The sequence below is a fragment of the Rissa tridactyla genome, chromosome 5 (assembly GCF_028500815.1).
Source record: "Rissa tridactyla isolate bRisTri1 chromosome 5, bRisTri1.patW.cur.20221130, whole genome shotgun sequence".
NCBI classification, from domain to species: Eukaryota; Metazoa; Chordata; class Aves; order Charadriiformes; family Laridae; genus Rissa; species Rissa tridactyla.
In genome coordinates this window covers 17,029,241-17,051,414 of record NC_071470.1, presented here as the reverse complement: position 1 = coordinate 17,051,414, position 22,174 = coordinate 17,029,241, and the positions used below count along the sequence as shown (strand labels likewise).

Sequence of the window (22,174 nt, the reverse complement as noted above, 5' to 3'; positions counted from 1 at the left end):
ATAACTTTTTATATATTCATATTATATATAAAAGTAAATATTCAGTTGAGAAACAATCCATATCTAGAAAATACTTTTTTATTTAAGCAGGCTCATAGTCTTCAGCTGATTCTGCAAATGGAAGTCTAAGGAAAAGTGACTTTGGAGCCAGAAGACAGAAAACAAGCAGCTCCGCAGCCAGTAAAGCTGACATATAAAATTCAAGTCAAAGGATTTGTTTGCTTTCCTGTCAGTTCCGCAAAGAAAATTGAACTGTGCAGTTTCTGGCTTATTCAGCCCCAGAGTATTAAATATTCTGAAAGGCAGATTCTGTTCTTATTTGCATTCTCCCAGTCCCCTCTGGTGAGGGTGCAGCAAACTAAGGCCACATACATGGCCAGGAGAGAATCTGCTTTGTATTCACGCTGCCATGTGTACCCTGCATTGCTACAGGATCTTAGGGACTGCCATACCAGTTCAAACCAGTGACCTGAGTGATCAGCGATATCCCGGTTTTCAGCTCAGTTTAGTGCTACTTCATCTTTAAGTCACACATGGGTATTGAGATCCCCCAACTATGCCTCATTAGGCACTCCAATTCATCAGTTTGCTCAGCAGCATCTCATACACAGCCAAAAAGGGACATAGCCAAAAGTAAATCTGTCAAGGGCTGGATGCAGCTGCAGACCCTGACATGTTGATGTTTTCTTCAAATGTACCTTTCTGGCGTCAGCATTTGCCCTTCCTCAAAGTCAGCTGAAATTTCAATCTGATCTTTCACCAGAGACAGCAACATCTTTCAACTATTGCTATCATTAATGGATGTCTTTGACCTCTTAGAAAATGTTGAATTTTCTCAGTCTTCAAAATTTACTAAAGCCTTTAATATATTGATGGATCAAGCAGCATGCTTCTATCCTCTCTCTCTACTCTTTGAGACCTAAATTTACTGAGTCCTGTGAAGTTATTAAGTCCTTCTTCGTTACCTCATCTTTCATCCAAAGGTTGAAATCTCACTTCTTCATCTAGCCCTGTAGACAGAACTAGAAGCACCTGTAAGAAAGCTATCAAAAGACCTTTAGTTTTTCTCATTTCCTTAATATTTTAAGGATAGCTCTGAGACACCTACTGGGGAGAACAAAAAAGTCACCAGATTTTGTATGTAGCTTTTATGCCAGGAGAAAAGACTCAACCATTAGGAAAAAAGAAAGCATAAAGAATAATAACATACATATAAAAACCTCAGCGTTTCGAGTGAAATAGACAACTAGTCAGAAATTAGTCAATGGATGGACTCATCAAGATTTTTGTTGATGCCAACTGAAATGTCTCCACCTATTTCTGTGTATGACCGTTTCTCAAGTAGGCACACAGAATATGGATGCACCCAGTATAAAAGGCTTGCGGTCTTCAGGATGCTCAGACCAGGCCACTGAACAGGGTTGAAATTACAGAATATCACTGAACCAAGATAGAGCAGTTCAAACTTAGGTTTGATCCTCCAGCCAATTGACATAGGACAAGCATTAGGTAACACCTTAAAGTACAGATATTTCTAGCAGGAACTAGGAAGCAGCCTCTTGTGAAGGTACAGAATAGGAACTATACGAGAAGACAGGGAGCAGAGAAGTATTTTGGAATATTCAAATATTTCAGAAACTATTAGGAGCAAATAACAGCTTTTAACAGCTACACGAAAATGATGTGAACATGTAACTGAATTTCCAAATTATAGCTTTTATTTTTACTGCAACATCTTTATAAGCTACCTCCTATTCTAAAATTAACATTAACAAATGGAAGTTGGGCATTTATGGCATTCATCAATAGTCATGCACTTCTCCTTCAGCAACCTCATGCAACAAAATCAAACAAGTTCTCTGTCTTCCTACTATTCCCTTGAGAAGTCCCTGAGGCATAAGACCAACGACTCTTTGAAATCCACAATCAGAACTTCAGTAGTTGTGTTTCAAAGCTGGGGAGAAAATAATGAGACAATTTTACCAACATGAAAACTGTTTGGACTACCATGGACCTATTCCCTATGTAAGACCTTTTTATTTATCTATACATATATGTGTATGACACCTGAGGAGAGGTACATTTATAAGTACCTAAGGAGACGTAAACGCATATAGAAATACAACCTTACAACCTAACTTGCCATGTCATTTCTTTATCATAAAAATTATGGCACAAAAATGACAAGCCACTTCCTCTAGCTGAATCTGAGCTGACCTGCAAGACTGAACAAATGAGGCAAATGAGTCACGTTTTTCTCTTGAAAAGATTTGCTGTGTCATATATATGATGCACGGGAACTTTGCACTGTCCTCAGGGAAGTCACAAATCAGCTTCCAACGCTCAGTTTCTAACCATACCACTGCTATGCCAGTGGGACCCAGATTCTCTCTGGTGTAACATCTAGCCAGCAGAAAAATAAGTTATCCATATGGACAACCTGTCCTCAGACCCCATACAAGCTTTGATTTCACTGAGCCCAGGCCAATCTATCTGTTGTGTATCACACAAATGTATATCATTCAGTCAGGATAGAACCTTTTAAGTAGAGTCAGGAAAAAGGGCATTTTAAAGGATTTCTTATTCCAACTCCTTTTTTAATCGTGTTCACTCTTTTAGCATCCTGGTGACACTTGGGTGAATTTTAAGTGCCCAAGCCCAAAACCGAAATCCACACCACTCTCTGGAAGTCCACAGACACTGCATTTCCACCAAGGTGTCTAGCTGACTAAAGCTGTTTTGATAGACATACCAGAGCTCCTACCATCTTGACAGGTCTCAGCAAAATATCTCCTACCAAGCTCATCTGGGAATTGTAAAATAAGCAGATTATTTGTATTAGGAATCAGGAAAGGCTGTCCAGCCAAATACATGATAGAACAGGGAATCTAAGTTAAGAGCAATGATTTATAATCAAATATCCACATGCGTCTAAGCCAGGAGGGACAAGGCACAAGTCTGCTGAGAGCTTAGGAAGCCCCTTGCCCCAGAGTGTGACTATACCCAATTTCCTGTGGCCTGAAACCACATGGTGGTGTTGAGGCTCCAAAGCCTGGCAGGTGCATGAAGGCCACATCTCACACAGACCTAGAGTACAATGTTCAACCTAAAACACAGCAGCCACAGCAACTCTCAGCCAAAACCACAGGAGAAGTGGTATTATTTTACCTAGTATTCAAAGGGTTAGAGAATTCCCTCTTAAATTAGGAGCCCTGGTTCAGTTTGACCCTCAGCCTCAAAGCCATGTCTCACAGCTATCAAAGTCACATCCTCATGTGCTGCTGAAGCCCGAAGGCTGCTGAAGCCACCACTGGGAAGGGAGCTGTTCCAGGCAAAGCGTAAGCAAAGGATCCTGTGAATTGTAGCCCCATGGCAGCAGTATCTCAGCCCTTAAACTCTAGGGCTCTTTCTATGTTTTAAAAACATATTGGATAAAACCAAGGTTTTTCAGACCACGAGTTGGAACCCAAGAACCCGTTCTCCAAAGTGCAAAGTTGGACAAGGTTGCAATGAGACACTTTAACCTCCCAAAAGAGATGATATTTCAGATACAGTCCTTCTTTGTAACATAAAGATAGCTATTTTGAGGCTCCAGCTGTGTTCCCAAACACAGATCCCCACTTGGGCCTAGCCTAACACAATTACTGAATCAAATATAGTTTCTCTGCTGATTGCTTCTTTCACACGTACATGACCATCTGTTTATCATATCCTTTTTTTTTTTTTTTGGCTTTGTCACACATTTACACCATGCATCCCCCTTGGAAAGCAGTGCATTTCTATGTTTGCCTGTGTGTAATGTGGCCTTAAACACGATTCAGCGTTTTATGCCCCACCAGAGTATAAGCTATTCTATTTTAGAGAATTAACAATTTTAAAGGACAGGAAATAACTTCAGTAACTTAAACACCAGACAGTGAAGTAAGTTTGGGAAGACCAGATGTAGAGAATAAGCTTGGCTGAAGAGGAAATGAGTGGTTTTACGCTACAAGCTATATTTGTTTTTCCTTTGAGCAAACTGGCTAATGATTGTGAGAGTTTTACCCTTTGCCCCACTCTTCCTTTTAATCATCAAAAATAAAACAAACATTTTGTATGGTAAATAATGGGGGTAGGGAAACGTTCTGTGACCTAGTGCTATGAGTGATGAGGAACTAGTCAGAGACAATGCATTTCCTCTTAAAAATCTTATAAATATTTAAAATCAATTGCAAAGAGCATAACAGGAAAAACGGACACATTCAGATCACCTCCAAGTTGTAACCCATGTGCCCTCTGGGGCACTCACATATGGGCCTCACAAATAGGTCTACCATCCCTGTGAGCTGGCCTTACTTTCTCAGAGGCGCTTACAAAAAAGCCTACAGCTACCAGAGACATTAGTCAGTGAATGAAATAGTACAAAAATGACTTTAAAATAAAAAACATTGGCAGAGTGGAAATAGGAATCTATGATGAGAATAAAACATGGGACTTCATATACTGACTAATGCCATCAGGAAGCTACTAGGGGTAAGTGGAAGATCTGGCTGACCTTACTGATTGCAGAAGAAGGACATTTTGAGGAGGAGCTAGCAGGACTTAACATAGCTATGCATATTATTACATATTTTGGAAGATCAGCTTAGGCAATAACCAACAGTTACAACTCAAAACAAAACACCTTTTGTAAAACTGATAGCATCTACTTTTCATTACCTTTCCCTTCCGCCAGCACACCTGCAAACAACAAGTGCAGGTGTGCTCAAGCTGAACTGGCAACACTCAAGCTTCCCTGCCTTGAGACCTGCCATCACTGCATCTTAGTTTGGTGCAAAACAGCTGCATGAAAAAACAAGAAGGTGAAGAGGCAAGGTGGGAGCAGAAATACCATCAGGATATGATAAAAACATAGCTAGATGCCTGCGGGCAGGGGGAGAGAGCAGCTGTAAAGAAGGGGAGCAGATTCTAATGCATTTTCACCAATTCAGACGCTCCGCATTCCAGGTAAAGTATTTACACTGGCATATGACAGCCGGTAGTTATTGCCATTGCCAACAATAGTGGTATAGTTTCCTGGTATTACAATTACACATATGTAAAATAATTAGCAAGTATTTTTCTAATATCAGCAGAATCAACCTAAATCTGACCTTTTCTCAGCTCTTTGAGTGAGAATATGAATGTAAGCAGATATTTCCATTACTCTGAGCAACCTGACTGCCAGAGTCTTTTCTCATCAGATTGTAGCTGGACATCACGCTGGCAGGATTCTTTTCCCCAGCGTTGAGAAATGCCACAGCACACACCCACAATTAGAAGACATAATTGACTCCTGCCCAGTAGACATACTTCTCAGCTGGGAGACTGCACTCTCCCTTGGATGCTGTTATGAATAATCCAAAGGTATAATATGCAGTTTGTACTATTTCATGTACCTAGTAATTAGTGTTGACTGCTAATGTTGTGATCCTGGGACAAAGAGCACAGTAAGCGAAAATTTTTGTCAATTATTATTATTGCAAATTTCCTGGATAAACACTTAATACACACACACATTTTCAGATGATGACACACAGATAGAGGTTAAAATCATGATAACATTACTCCCCCTGGTTATTTGGTGAGTAGGCTGTGGTTAGCTGATCATAGAATAGTTTGGGTTAGAACGGACCTTTAAAAGTCATCTAGTGCAACCCCCCTGCAATGACCAAGGACACCTTCAACTAGATCAGGTTGCTCAGAGCCCTCTCCAGCCTGACCTTGAACGTTTTCACGAATGAGGTATCTACAACCTCTCTGGGAAACCAGTGTTTCACCACCCTCACTGTGAAAAATTTCTTCCTTATATCTAGTCTAAATCTACCCTCTTTTAGTTTAAAGCCATTACCCCTTGTCCTATCACAACAGGCCCTGCTAAAATGTTTGTCCCCATCTTTCCTGTAGGCCCCCTTTAAGTACTGAAAGGCCACAATGAGGCCTCCCTGGAGCCTTCTCTTCTCCAGGCTGAACAATCATAACTCCCTCAGCCTGTCCTCATAGCAGAGGTGCTCCAGCCCTCTGACCATTTTTGTGGCCCTCCTCTGGACCCACTCCAACAGGTCCATGTCTTTCCTGTGCTGAGGGTTCCAGAGCTGGATGCAGTACTTCAGGTGGGGTCTCACTCAAGCAGAGAAAAGGGGCAGAATCACCTCCCTTGACTTGCTGGCCACGCTTCTTTTGATGCTGTATTGATGGTTCATAGGGCAAGCATAATGTTTGTGATTTGGGTGTTTCATATTAAATCACTTTGCTCTGTAGTCTCCTGAATAGTGTAGGGTTCAGCTAATTGGAAACAATTCTGTGTTGGTGTCACTTGGCTTGCTTTTTCCCTTGCTACAACTGCTCGCATACCTTTGTCATTTAAGAATTCTGTTATCCTGTCACGTGCTACCTTGACAAAGGAAAAACATGTTGTGATATCAGAGATACTTCCTCAGTAACAAAAGAACTAGTCTATGTCAGAATACAAAGCATCAATGAAGCCATATGAAGCCAGAACTGAGTCAGTCCTATAAATTCCCAGATAACAAGCAACACGTGCTTCTGAGGCATGAAAATATCCAGTTTTTTGATACCCGCCCTGGTTGAAGACACTTTTCTCTCTTGTAAAAACTACCAGTCTAAATTAGTTTCATGGCTTCATTGGGAAGAAGCATAAATGAATGCTAAATCCCTACACACAGAACCAACCCCAAAATTCATGCCTTGAATAGCCTACCAAATACATCAAATTCTTCCCTCACCGAAGCAAACAGCCATTGTCTGTACATAGTGCCAGTGTGTAATATTACCCAGAAGTTTGACACTTCAGTCACAGAAACAAATAAAGAATCAGGCCACTGCCTTGAACAACGTATAATCCATGGGCTCAATTCAGTCTGGCCAGGGAGAAAATAAGGGAAAGAATCATCTTCAAAAAATACATAAATATTCTTCTCAACAGATGAAGATAGTCTGAAAAGGAATTATTTGCATTCACACAATGATGTATTTATCTGTGAAAAACAGGGGATCTGATCTGGAAAGCAACAAGCAGAGAGCGGCAATGGGAGTCAGCCGAAGCTGACTGCCGCAATCACCACTGTAATTAGGCAGTGGCTGAAGTTTTGCATGAGTCTTTGACGGGTCCCTCCATGTCAACTTCTCTTCACAGTTAGCTGTACTAGAGATGCATGCAAGCCGTTCAGTAGACAAATAAGGCCTCAGTGAAGAATAAAAGTGACTGGTAGACCTGTGCAGCTCCCCAGCTTTGTTTGTAAAGTAAATGGAAACAGCACATTTGAGGGGGAGGAGTAACAAGGGGAAGGACAAGGCAATGATAACCTTGGCATTAACCTTGTGCTGGCAGGATAGCATAAGGCTCTTTCTGGCAGACACACTGACACTCCAAACTTCCAAATATAGAGCCTGCCTTCCTCAAAACAGGAGAGTAAACCAAGCTGCACCAGGAAAAACACTTCCACAGTTCCCATTTCTCACAGAGCAATGCAGACAGCAGGGACTACAGGGTGCCTCAGAGCCAATCCACAGATCATACTCCATCAGCAGGATGGCACAGCCAGGTGTTCTCACTAGGGCTGGGCTGCATGATGGCTGAAGCGTGGAAACAACATTTCAGTGCTGCACTTTAAGAAAGTGTGAACAAAGAGTCCGAAGTCATTTCAGCTACAGAAAAACAGACAAAAAGAGCCTGTGAGGTTGGATCCACTTCCTATAAGGGAGCATATTACGGTATTTCCTTGGGTTAGTTCATTTCCTTTAGATTATATGACCATTCAGTTGTTCCCTGAAGCACTTTTAAAACAAATTTCCAGACTAAGAATCAGTCAGAAAAAAAGGAATGTAGACAGATTTTAGTCCAGATTTAAGTATGGGTCTCAATGCAGAGTTAAACACAGACTTGTTATCAAATTGTTGCCTCTGTAACAACTACACTAAGACAGCAGTTGCCAAAGATTCTATAGACTCCATGAAAGAGATCAGGCATTCTATTCTGCTTTAATTTTCACAATTTTTTTTTGGTTCTCACCTATACGCTAAATGTGAATGTTCCAGACAAACTGGGCTGTAATTTTCAGGTACAGGAGTAGAACTGGTCTGGACTTTTGTGGGAAAGTAATTTGTTTTCAAAAGACATTTATCTGTGAGCTACAGAGGTTTTATCAGCGTTGTTAGTCTCCACAGAGCATTAGTAGGAAAGGATTCTGGGCCCAGGATGGTGGGGATTTTTTCCTCTCTCTCTCTCTTAAGGCCTCTGGCCTCATAATAATGACTAAGGTCAGAAAAAAACCCAAAGGATTTGAAGTGTTCTCTGTATTGTAAGCAAAGTGAGATAGTTCTTATAGATTATATTCATCCAATAGTAGTCACTATCCTGCACAGTACATGGATAATGAAGTTATGTTCCTGCTGTTTCTTTCTTTACAACCTTTTCCCCGTTATACTCTCTCTACTACAGGCTGGTGATTTTCTTTTACTGTATGTTTACTAGTTTTCTAAATTTCTAAATATAGTTCTTCTCAGCTCTACCATCTGTCCCACAATCTTTCGATGCTTCTTTTATATTATCTGTCATCCAGATCAATTCTTCCTCTGCCTCCACCCCTCAGTAACACATTGCACTTCCCTCCTCCAACCTAGACAGACCTGACCCTTTCTCAAACCTTGGCACATGCTGAGGACAGCCTCTGAAATCTTCTGAGAGCTGTGAATGCCTACTCAGCACAGAAAGCAAACCGCACCTCCCACTAGGAGAAGCTTGCCAACTGCTAGAGCTCTCTAAGGTTATTCCCACCCCAAATTCTTTATATCCCTCTGTACACATTTCTCTGCAGACACCTTCTCTTCCCACATTTGCTTCTGTGAATATGTCTCCTTGCTGGTTATCTTTTGGTATCTATGACACCTCGCTAGCAAAAAAGAACCCCACTAAATAAATTGTGTTTGTGTTAGCAGTGAGGCTGACAGGCTTAATTTTGATGAGCATCGGTTTGAGTCCATTGCAGAGTCTGGTAGCTCAGGCCGTTACCCTGAGAATGGACAGGTTTCACTGAGGAGCGCAAAGAATAGCAGACTGATGGGGAAGACACCAGCAGGGTCTAGTCCAAAAGGTACCTCTACTGGAAAAAGTGAGCAGAAAGAGGTGTCCCAGGCTCCTGGGAGATGCATCATTCAGACTCAGCAGCCCAGATAATACATACATGGAAAAAAAACCCAACTCCTTACTTTGTAATCCAGAGAGGGAAAGGATGAAGGAGAGTGAAAACCAAAAAAAACAACCAGCTAAAGCTCATAAAACACCAGGGTGTGGGGGAGGAAAAACCCAAACAAACAAAACAACTGGCTTAAAAAGAATGACCCAGATCAAAAAGCACCAAGCCAGAGTTTATCAATTTGAGACCTAGTAAAAAAGCTATTTTAATATGCTCTCCCCTCACCTTTCTGCCTCTGCTCCTGGAGGGGTTTTAAGAAATAAAATTAATTAAAAAAATTCAAGACAGAAGAAAAAACACACCATGAACAAAAATAAGATTGTCTTTTTTCTGTTTCTATGTAAACTTCCAAGAATATCAAGGAAAGGCTGTCAAGCTATTTTTATGTCTCCAAAATATTTCTCCTTCCTTTTTCATGACATTATCTTTCATTTGCCTTTTGTTTATTCATAACACAGCTACTGTTTAAATAGACAATAGAAGCTATGTTATTACATAATTTAAAATGAGATATGTTGTGTTTCTTAAATCTGATAAAGCAAACTTCCCTCAAAGCACACTATGGCTTGTAATGCAAAGTTAAGTTTCTGGAGTCAGATACTATTCTTGTTACCCTCAGAAAGGTCTCACACTTTAAGAAAAATCCCATTTCATTCTCTTTGCAGGTGCCACCATAAAAATATTTTTATTATAAATCAAATAAAAACAGACTCCCCTTTTTCAGCATTTGTGTCACTGATGGGATTAGCGTTCTGCTCTCCTCATATTAAGTCTAATTACTACCTCTTTAATAACTGTAGTAGGATTTTTTTCCCAACTGATTTTAAAATAGTTGCTCTTCTATATCATTTCCTTTTAAAGGAAGAAATTCACTCTTTTATAACATCAGGTCTTCCTGGTCTCTCTGTGAACACTCATTTAATATATTGCAAGGACACTGTAGCTAGATTATCTTCTGCATGGCCAACTGCCTGGGGGAAACACACACGGAGTTGGGCCTCTTCCCTGTCTTTCACTGAAGAAAACCATCATTACTGTAATTGAAGCAAGTACTGACACTGAATATGCAAACCACAAGGCTATCCTACTCTTTCACGCTGCAAGAATCTGATTATTTTGTAGAAACTGGTACAAGCTCAACCTCAGAAACAAGCTTCTGAAGATTCAATAGCTACTCAAAGCTGTAAAGTGAAAGTTCAAAATTAAGCAGAGTTAAAAAAAAAAAAAAAATTCTGGGCCTCCCTCATTCCTCTCACCAGAACAGCTCCATCTCCTTCCTGTAAATGCTCCAAGTGTTCCAGTGCATATCTAGAAAAAAAAAAGAAATCCCTACTTAGTATGGATTTTAGTAGAGCTTTAACACCAGATGATGTGTTAGTGTTCAGGATTAAATGACTGCATAATAACTAGTGACAGAAATTTACAGGCCTTCAGGAATTTCATGATTGAGAAATAATGATGTCTAGGATTACTGGCAGCTTGATCTGAATTCTGAGGACCTAAATATTAAGGCCAAGCATTTTACTACCAATTTAGTGAGGCAGCCTTTTTTGCGGGGTGGAATTAGTTTTTTGCAAGGGAGCATTCCACATCACATCATGTTCATCTGAAATTAACTAATCAATTTAGCAGCATAGAATATGTAAGAGAATAAATGTTTTATAAACATAAAACATAAACATATGAACATAAAAGGATGCAATGTTTCTAAACTCTATATCAGAAAACACATCAGTATCCATTGCTTGAGCTCTCTAACCATTTTTTTGTTGCAAGTCTGCAGCATGTGCTTGACTCAAACTGCTCCAGACAGGAGTTTGTTAATGCTACTTATTCATTAATTGAACTACAAACATCACACAATACAAAAGTCTTTAGAGCAAGGTACCTAAAACAAGATAAGTAGAATTAAAACATGCCTTTTCATGCTATAAAAGCAATTTGTTCCCCAGTAATCTTTTCCAACTTGACTTGAAAGATTATTATACGTGTGAAAGAAAAGTGCAAGGGAAAAAAAACAAACAAACCAGTGTTCAGACAATGACATTGGAAAACCATATTCCTATTTCAGGGATGTGAAATAATTTATAAGATAACATAAAGTATTTTCCATATGTAATAGTTTATTCATGCCAGAGGACAGATCCAATTGTAACTAATCAGTGGAAAAGCTTAACACAGTAGCTGCAGAGATAATTCAAACAGTAACTCTAATTAAAAAAAACACAACACAAAACAAAAAAAACACAGCCAGGAAAGTGCTTCCTATGAAAACAACAACAGTAATTTTCATTTATAATTGCCTTCTAGGACAACCACAAGCATCTTTACAACAGAAAGGACAGCAATTAGCACTTCCCAATGGTTAAAACATATGAGGAAGATTTTGTGATGTAAAAATCACAAAAAAATTATAAATAAAAGCGCTGAGTAGGAAATTTGTCAGATAAAAGTTTAAACAGAAGCAGCCTGACCTGAAGTGCCCACACCCAGCTAGAAGCACTATCTGTTCTCAGAACTGGTCTGCATACAAACCAGGACTGGTTTCACCAAACCTATTTTAAAGCCAAGCCAAAGGCTGCGTGGGCATGGCAATGACAGCAGTTTCAGTTATCATGATTTAGCAGAGCTGAAATAACATTTGCATAACATTGCCCATGGCACGCACAAGGGATGGTAAGAGTCCGTATAGATAGAGGCTTAACATAAGCCAAGTTACGTTGCCTTTCCCCTGAACAGAGATCACGTGGTGACTTATCTAACATGTGGTAACCTGCCAACCACTGAGACTTGAAGGTTGAATCTATCAACAGCTGGTCAACTTTATGCAGTTTTTGTTCTTTCAGTTTAGAAGCAAGTTTAAGTGAAAACTAAAGGTGTCAGATAAATCAAAAAAAGTGTCCACATCGGCCTTAGCTCAACTGAATTAGCGTCATACCAGTCCTAACTTAAAGAATTGCTATAGCTAATTCAGCTTTTAGTGTGATCAAAGCAAATTGTATTAAGAATTCCTCATTGACTGGAAAAGACGGCTACGCCAGCCAGCTCAAATAAGCCCCGTTATCTAGTCAAAACTGTCCAAACGCCTTTCGACTGTAAAGCAACTGCACATAAGGAGGGTCAGCACAAATGACCACCTCACCAGTTACTGCATCCTCTTCAGATGAAAACCCCTGTATCAGAATTCCTGCTATGATGTTGAGGGGTGGGGCACAGTGACACACAGCATGAGATCAGCTGAAATGCGGAAGGGAGAATGCCTTCAAGGAAGAGAGAGAAACAGCACCAAGACAAAGTAAGCAAAGGAGCTGGCTTACAAACCATCCCAACAGGCACTGAGTTACAGCAAGCTGGCTAGTCCTGATAAAAGTTTCTGCTCCAAAACAGTTCATGTGCAAAGATCAAAGGCATAGGTAGGAACAGCTATACCCTAGCTAAAACTGGCTGCTGAATGACTGCAGGCCCTTAGAGGCTCCAGGAATCAGGGGCTTGACATCAAGCATTTTGTTCAGTGCTAACACCAAAGTCAGATTTTGGAGGAAAGAAAGTGAGACAATAAGCCCATACAACAGAGAGTTTTGATTGTAATTTCTGCTAGCATAATCACTGGTGTGCAGTGCAGGCCATGCCTGGTAAGAATAAATCAATACTACTTTCCCTTGGTGTTTTGTAAATAAATCAATCTAAAAAATACCCTGACCTTGCATCATCAATTTCTGTTTTATGGGAAGTGAGCTGCTGTCCTTAGGCAATGGCAATACTATGTGAGGTTGTAGAACATCTCAAGAGAAAAAGAAAGAGCCCGAATAATGATAGATTAAAGATACTACCTACCTGTCCTGACTTGATTAACTTGAAATAAGATTGCCCCAACCCATAAAGAATAATGTTTTTTCCAGGATTTTAGGATGTTCAGATCTGCATCTTCACTTTAGGTTCAGAATATAAAAGTTCTCAAGGGTCCAAATTAGCAAATTATTTCTTCTCATAATAAAAGACTGGCATATGAACCATGTAATAGATAGCTCTTAGCATCTCACTGGGTCAGGCAATGACACACATACACAGAAAGCTTGCAGTATACAGCGATGTAGCAAAATGCAAACACTCCACTAACTCATCGTGGTTTAATCCCAGCCAGCAATTAGGACCATGCAGCCACTCGCTCACTCCACCCCAGGCCCCAGTAGGGTAGGGGGAAGAGGGAGAAGAGGAGGGGAAAGGAAAAAAACATCCTGGGTTGAGATAAAAACAGTTTAACAGCGCAGTAACAGAAGAGGAAAATAACAATAATAATAATGGTAAAAGAATATACAAAATAAAGTGATACAACACAAGTAGATCTCACCACCCAATGACCAATCGCCCAGCCTGCCCCGAGCAGTGATCATGGATTCCTGCCCCTTGGCCAACCCCCATTTATATACTGAGCATGACATCTATGGTATGCAATATTCCTTTGGCCACTTTGTCCTGTCTGTGCTCCCTCTCAGCTTCTATAGGAAGCTGAAAAAGTCCTTGACTAGTGTAAATATTACTTAGCAAGAACTAAAACAATATGTAATATTGACATTCTTCTCATACTAAATCCAAAACACAGCAGCTACTAGAAAGAACATTAACTCTATTCCAGCTGAAACCAGGACACGGCTCTAGTCAAAACCTGAAGAATTTGGCATAGCAAAATGCAGGTGCAACACACTGCATATAATAAAGCCCCAATCCCAGCAATATGTCTGTGTCTAAGAGACAGTTTCACAAAAATGTCACCTCAATGCTCAGTAGCTGTCACAGAGCCAACTGAGTGAGGACAAGAGTTATTAGGAAAGAATAAATCTGTGGTTCCCCACACCCTGGGAACTCTACATCTGTGGTTCCCACACCTCATCTGAGAAGGATGTTGAAATGCAAAAGACCCAGAGAACCACCACAAGGACAATCTATGGATATGAAACAATGTCAGATGGGTACTACTTAAAAAGATGAGGATTCTTCAGACAGCATATCAGAACTGAAGGGGCAGTACAAGACCTGTACTATAGTGACAAGAGGACAATGCTCACCATCTGTTCTAATACAAGAACTAGAAGGCACCAAATACTGCTAGTAAGAACCAGGTTCAACTCAAAGAAAAGCAGGTGCTTCTTCACACAGGTAAGGTTTGGCTGTAAAGGATGCTGTGGATGCTAGCAGTTTACTGGAGTTCAGAAGACAACTGGACAAATTCATGGAAGAGAAGTCCATCAACAGCTGCCAAAAAAAAAAAAATTCAAAAAAAACCCACAAAAAAAACCCCAACACGCAAATAACAAAACAAAACAAAAAAATCAACAAAAACCCACCAAAAAAACCCAGCAGTACTCTCTGACTCCAAATCATAAAACTGCTTTGGAAAATATTCTGGGTGAACACCACTGTCTGTTTAAGAATTGTTAATTTCTTCCCCGGATTTTTCCCCAACTAAAGGCCACTGTCAATGCAAGATAGCAACCTAAAAAGACCTTAAACTGTACTGCATCCATTCTTGTATAGGCATCTTTCATTTTAGCTAATAAAACCCTTCTAAACATGAGCATCATTTTCAATGCAATTGCCCATACATTAATTTCATAATGCTTCACTCACTTCCCCTCTCCCTTGCCTTCCCTCTCTCTCTTTTCAGATTAAAGAAAATCCAGATGGGGTGCAGGTGCTGCAAAATGATACAAAGGTACAACAGAACAAGAGTTGCTTAGAGTGAATAAAAGAAATGCATTAAAACATGTGTCTGTGCTTCCCTACACCTGTTGCTTAAATTAAGCCTATTTACAAGGCTGGAGTTTTCCCGAAGTTTACGTTATCTTTAAATTCATTCCAGAGCACAGGCATACTGATTTCCTGTGAACGTCCTTTTGATTTACTGTAATTGAGGTCCATTTCTATAATTCTTATCCTACAGAATAAGTGAACTCATCTTTAGCACCTCTTTTCCTTATTGAGGTGGCATGAGCTTCCCTCAGTTTAGCATAACAAGGAGCAGAGACTTTGTCAGATCCCCCCTCTCCTCCTAAGCAATGAAATTGGGCTACAGATCCTTGCTTCCGTCATAGCTTTTAGATTAGTTGTGGGAACAATTCCTACATTAAAAGTCTCCCTGGAGAGGGAGACTAGCTAGTTTTAGAAAGACAACACTTCATCCCTAATTGATGGTTACTCCTTCACTCAGACACATCTCTAGAACAGGTAAGGAAGTGGGAAAGAAAACCGGGACTATGAGAGAAAGAGGAGAGATAAAAACAAGAGAGAGGCTCTGGAAGAAATACGTCAAGGAAAAGTTAGGAGAGAGAGAAAAAAATTGAGTAAGAAAGGAAAAAGGAGGGGATAAAAATAAAAAAAGGACAAAGAGATAAAGACTTGAAAGGAAGAACACCAGGGAAAAAAAAAGGAGGTATTCTAGCAACTACATGAGTACATATTAATTAACAATTTATGTGGCGAATACTTATTGGCTAATATAACCTTCAGAGAAAATAAAAAATAAAGCTGGAAACATGCAACAACCAGGACAAGGTTCTCTGACATCCTCCTTATGCTACTGGTGAATCTGACTACAGGGGCTGGTTATGGTCGGTCCCGGGAGACAGCAGCCCATAGCTCAGTTCAGCAACTTCATTCAGTTTAGCTTATGCTCAGGACTCCACGTAAAGTTTAGTGACACCCGTTCCTCAAGATCTCCAGTTTAAAAAAAAACTTAGCTTAATCCTTTTTCTAATTATACTGATTAACAGCATAATTAACATTTCCTGTACAATTTTTCCTTACTCCAGCTATATTTTTGATCAAGAAGAAGTACAATCACCTGGATGTATTCCTGAAGTAAACAGCTACAAACACAACGACCAAGGCAGCAATAAATCAAAATTCAAAGAGAATAGTGAAATTCAAGAACATAAAAATGAACTCCAGAAGGATGAGCTAAACAGAACAGAAAATAAAAATCAGGTACATAGCACAAAAGAAAATCTCTGGAACCATGGAGGCAATGATTTTCAAGAGGATGGCGTGAAGTGTGTTGCAAAGCTCAATGTTGCGGTCAATGGTGGCAACTCCTGTGCAGGAGTGCACCCCACGCTCGATCCCAACACAAACCCAGTGACCGAAGCCAGTGACCAGGGAACCTCCAGCCAGTCAGCAGAGTCTGCTTCAGCCAGCAGTAGAGACTTTTACACCAAATCAAATAGGTCTGGCCAAGAACTTGACCTAGAGGCAGGCAGACAGAGGAAGGCAGCCTGCAATGAGCCAAACAGTATTCAAGTTGGGAACTCCCGGTCTGCAGAAGATAGCATCTTTCTCAAAGGAAGCACAATACCGGAGACACAAAACAATGCCATACAACTGCCAGATATTGATTATCCCCAAAATGGCAATCAAACCAGGAACTATGTTGAAAAAGATAGCTTTTCAGTCAATTGTGCACATTCAGACCAAAACTCTGGGCCTTCACCAATACAGGACCAGGACCTTTGTGTAACTCTGCCTTCACCTATGAAGGAAAGCAGTATTGAACCTTTTAAAACTGACTCCACAGGTTTGAGTGAGGGCATTCCTGGTGGTATCACTGCTGTGGCTGTTACCAAAGTAGCACAGGCACCCACACAACCCAACCACAATGACATCAATGGAGAAATTGAGGAGGAAGATGCAGAAGTAGCAGCAGCTCTGGCTGCACTGGAAGCTGCAACTGCAGGGGAAGACCTGGAAGATGACGATGAGTACTAGATGAAGCTTTCTATCTAGTACACTGGGTGAGATCCAGATTTTAGTTCTGGATCTATATGAACACATGTACAGCACATGCGGACAGCTGTTATGAACAGCATATATAAAAGGAGTTGGAACTAAAGCTCTGTCCCTTCAGCTGTTTTATACAGCCTTTTAATTTCTGCTGCCTGAGGTACAGAAGTGCTCCGTTGGCTAATGGTAATACTCACACTCTTCTCTATGGGGCCAACCAGGAGTGCAAAGCATCATTTCTTCCACACAGGATATTCTGCTGTATACCCACCTCACCTGGACTCATGCAAACGTTTCCTTTGGTTTTGACCCTCAAGAGGGTCTGTGCACACTGCATGTTCCAGGTTCAGTCAACTTCCATTATTTAAAACACGAACATGAAGTTAGAAACCACAGATTTTCATAATGTTAGCATGAAAAAATAAAACTGACTCAAAGTTCTGTGATTTAATGAAGTACGAAATAGGGAAAGCAGCTTGGCTTGCTCTTCACTGCGGTTACGGTTTCATTCCAGGTTAAGCCTAAATCTGTGCACACGCAGCTGGTGTTAGGGTGATAACCTTATATCTTCCCTGACACCTCCCCTGGACTTTGTTTGATACCCCAAGTGACCTGCTTCAATTCATTAAAACAGCAGAAGCCCAGCCAAATCCAAGACAGTGGGTAACTTTCTGTTGGTTTAATGAGCTGAAGTAGCTCAGGTAGGAATTGCACACACATTATCAGAGGTGCTGGAGAGGGATCAAAACTCAGTCCTACCGGTTTGGATAGATTAAAACTGTTGTGAAACTGCAGACTGAGACTTCTCAACTCTGCTAAATTTTCCAGGCACACATCACTTGCCTTAACAATACAGTTTGCAAACAGATTGCGTCTCAAACTTCCCCAGCAAGCTGTGTTTTGTTTATACACACACAGCGAGAGCCAGCGTGGACCCATCCCCAGCTCTGCTGCAGTCCTTAAACTTCCAGCAGGAAAGGGAACAAGCTTCCAAGTTGAACTGAGTGTAAGATCTGAAAATATCAGAGATTCATTCCTGGAGTGTTTACTCTCCCTCTCATCTTCAGACCAGTATGTTAACCTTTCTTGTGGGAAGCAAAGGAGATAAAGATCAAATTGGTGCTGCCATTTCATCAGAAGTGGGATCTTAATGGTTGAAATAGAAAGTCCTTGACATTTTATGCTGAAATTTTGTGGTTTCTGAGTCTGTTATGAACTCTTAATAAAATTTTTTAATCATATGAAAAATCAGCTAGTGGCTTTTGTGCTTTATGCGTTTTCTGATTATATAACATTTGCATAAAAATCAGTACTATAAGATACATCCTTCCTTAGATACATGGAAAGCACCAACTGTGTATTTGACAACGGCATACGCTGAATCCTAGTCTAACCATTAACACACTTAAGGATCAGAATATTAGGAGGTGGATTTTAAGTAATGTGTAGATATTTAAATTATTTCTGTTTAAATGCATAATTCCTTCTTTCCTCCAAATACTGAAAGACCAAATCAAGATTTCATTTTCTCAAAATACAAATGATATCCCTAAGAGCAATTAAAAAACCTAGTCTTAGCTTCAAAAAAACTAAATTCAGATAGATGAAAGTTATCACATTGTATCTGTAAAATAAAAAGCTTTAGATGTTTTCAAAGTAGTGCAGTACTGTTTATCATTTGATTTCTCTACTACTTTCCTACTTTTGTAGGCCCTTCTAAGCATTGCATACAATAAACAGTACATACAAGTTTTACATGCATATTTGTGTATCAAAGATTACCATAATACTGAGTGACAGTGGAAGACTATTTGTACATTGCATATTGCTAGTTACGGTTGTACCAGAACACAGAATCATAGAATAGTTCATATTGGAAGAGACCTTTAAAGGTCATCTAGTGCAACCCCCCTGCAATGACCAAGGACATCTTCAACTAGATCAGGTTGCTCAGAGCCCCACCCAACCTGACCTTGAATGTTTCCAGGAATGAGGCATCTACAACCTCTCTGGGAAATCTATTCCAGTGTTTCACCACCCTCACGGTAAAGAATTTCTTCCTAAAACCTAATCTAAATCCACCCTCTTTTAGTTTAAAACATTACTCCTTGTCCCATCACAACAGGCCCTACTAAAATGTTTGTCCCCAACTTTCCTGTAGGCCCTCTTCAGATACTGGAAGGCTGCAATAAGGCCTCACTGGAGCCTTCTCTTCTCCAGGCTGAACCCCAACTCCCTCAGCCTGTCCTCATAGCAGAGGTGCTCCAGCCCTCTGACCATGTTTTTGGCCCTCCTTTGGACTTGCTCCAACAGGCCCATGTCATCCATTCAGGTTGGGGGCCCCAGAGCTGGACGCAGTACTCCAGGTGGGGTGTCATGAGAGCAGAGTAGAGGGGCAGAATCAGCTCCCTCGACCTGCTGGCCACGCTGCTTTTGATGCAGCCCAGGATATGGTTGGCTTTCCGGGCTGCAAGTGCACGTTGCCTGCTCATGTTAGCTTCTCACCCACCAATACCCACAAGTCCTTCTCAGCAAGGCTGCTCTCAATCCTTTCATCATCCAGCCTGTATTGATATCAGGGGCTGCCCTGACTCAGGTGCAGGACCTTGCACTTGGCATTGTTGAACCTCATCAAGTTTGCACAGGCCCACCTCTCAAGCCTGTCCAGGTCCCTCTGGATGGCATCCCATCCCTCAAGTGTGTTGTCCACACCACTCAGCTTGATATCATCAGCAAAGTTGCTGAGGGTGCACTCGATCCCACTGTCCATGTCATTGATGAAGGTATTGAACAGTACTGGTAGCATATGTCTGCTTTTATATTGTGAGGGCATCACCTGGCCTGACTGTCCCTAACCATTCCCAGGGCTCACCCTCCCTGTCCTGCCCAGGACCCTATGTCAGCCCCCGGGGAGCATCAGACCCTGCCCCAGCTCCCCACAGCCCTGCCCGGCCTGGCCACAGGCCCCACTGAGCTGGGCCTACCTGCAAGCTAACGGCCTGGCCCAGCCATGGCCTGGTCCCACCAGAGACACCTGAAGCCTGGGGTTGCCCCAATGCCCCCCCTGCTCCCAGGCAGGGGCAGTGGGACAGGCCTCAGCTGCAAGGCCCAGCCCTGCCATCCCTGGGGGAACCTCTGCTGCTCCCCACATCCCAGCCCCAGGGAGCCACCAGCTCCTGCTGCACCACAAACCATGAAAAATTATTTAAGCAAGAAAAAAAAAAAGTTAAAGAAAGAAATGCAACACACACCTCAGGAAATGTATCCAATTTTTCAGTATCCACTCAATTTGATTTTTTTAACCTGACCTTCGAGTGCAAGTCACAGCAGGTTTCATTTTGCTCCCCCCAAGAATTAAAATAGACTAGAGGAAAGCACCTGGTCAAAGCCCACCAGTGCCCCGGACGCTCCAAACCAGGCATCTCTTTGAGGGGCAACTGCCCACAGTTGTGGACCGCTGGACTTAAATCCTCTGCAAGAGACCAGCTGGGCCACAAACATCACATCTCTTCTGGCCCAAGTTTTCATCAAGGCCAGGCTGGATGGGGCTTTGAGCAGCCTGGTCTAGTGGGAGGTGTCCCTGCCCATGGCAGGGGGGTTGGAACTAGATGATCTTTAAGGTCCCTTCCAACCTAAACCATTCTGTGATTGCCTTAAAGGTAAGAAAGGCAAAAAACAGTGTAAAGCACGTACTTTCACTGCATCAGAAAGTACTGGTCAATGCTTCTCTTAAACAAAAACAAACAAACAAAAAAGTCAGGCTTTGCCTCCAGCCAAACCTGGAGGATACAGAGGATATGGAAATCTTCCATAAAATAAATCTATGAGGTTTATTCAACCTTCATACTTCTCTTATCTGCTATCTAAAAGGGCCCTGTGGAGGTTTGGCTTTCTGTTTTGTTTTGGGTTTTTTTGTGGTTGTTGTGGGGGTTTTTTTGTTGTTTTTTAAATGTATATGGTTTTTATACTTATATGTGTTTATTTCCCTTCAGTTCTACCATGCCATAGCTGCTGGGAATTCTTATCCATTGCTCAGACTGCAGTACACTTCACACAATAAATGTGAAATGAGAATAATTTCAGAAATAGTAAATACCACACACTTTTTCCTCCATAAAAATCAGCTTTTAAATAATTACATGAGAACCAAATCTTCTTCAGTTCCCTCAGATGTTGATGTAAAGAAACACAAACATTGCTAACTTGAACAATCCATTTTGCTCAGACAATTGTGAGAATAAAATTTGATAACTTGAGAAAACAGAGAAAGTCACAGACAAAAAATGTTACTGGAATCCAGAGTAAACTGCATATTTTAAGACTTCTCTCAAAAACTACACAGGTTTTTATAGACCTCCTCCTCTTACCACAAACACCACAACTTCAGATACCGATCAATTGATGCATCGCTACAGGCTTGGGGCAGTGTGGCTGGAGAGCTGCCTGGCAGAAAAGGACCTGGGGGTTCTAATTGACAAGCAGCTGAACATGAGCCAGCAGTGTGCCCAGGTGGCCAAGAGGGCCAATGGCATCCGGGCTTGTATTAGAAATAGTGTGACCAGCAGAAGGAGGGAGGTGATTGTCCCCCTGTACTCAGCACTGGTGAGGCCACACCTTGAGTATTGTGTCCGGTTCTGGGCACCTCAATATGAGAGAGATATCGAGGTGCTGGAGGGAGTGCAGAGGAGGGCAACGAAGCTGGTGAAGGGCCTGGACAATAAATCTTATGAGGAGCGATTGAAGGAGCTGGGACTGTTTAGTTTGAGGAGGAGGAGGCTGAGGGGAGACCTCATCGCTCTCTACAACTACCTGAAAGGCCATTGTAGAGAGGTTGGTGCTGGTCTCTTCTCACAGGTAATTAGCAATAGAACAAGAGGGAATGGCTTCAAGCTGCAGCAGGGTAGGTTTAGGCTGGACATTAGGAAAAAATTCTTCACAGAAAGTGTGGTCAGACACTGGAATAGGCTGCCCAGGGAGGTGGTGGAGTCACCATCCCTGGATGTGTTTAAGACTTGTTTAGATGTGGTGGTAAGGGATATGGTGTAAGGGAGAACTTTGTAGAGTGGAGTTGATGGTTGGACTCGATGATCCCAAGGGTCTAAATGATTCTGTGTTTCCTATATTCAGAGGGCTCGCTTATGAAGTAGAGCTTAAATGTTTCAGTTTTC

The 22,174-nt window shown here is 41.4% G+C and overlaps 1 protein-coding gene across 4 annotated transcripts in view; it reads left to right on the top strand.

Moving 5' to 3' along the window:
• C5H4orf19 (chromosome 5 C4orf19 homolog) overlaps positions 1 to 18,144 on the top strand; it is a 45,789-nt gene extending 27,645 nt beyond the window's left edge. For 2 of the 4 annotated variants that reach the window (XM_054204173.1, XM_054204172.1), the window contains 2 exons: positions 14,896 to 14,943; positions 16,040 to 18,144. In XM_054204173.1, the coding sequence (XP_054060148.1) occupies positions 14,912 to 14,943; positions 16,040 to 16,991 (984 nt within the window). In that variant the 5' untranslated portion in view covers positions 14,896 to 14,911 and the 3' untranslated portion in view covers positions 16,992 to 18,144. Of the gene's footprint in view, positions 1 to 14,878; positions 14,944 to 16,039 lie in introns of those variants that run through there. The other 2 variants (XM_054204171.1, XR_008466824.1) reach the window with 2 other exon arrangements.
• Positions 18,145 to 22,174: the final 4,030 nt, after the last annotated feature.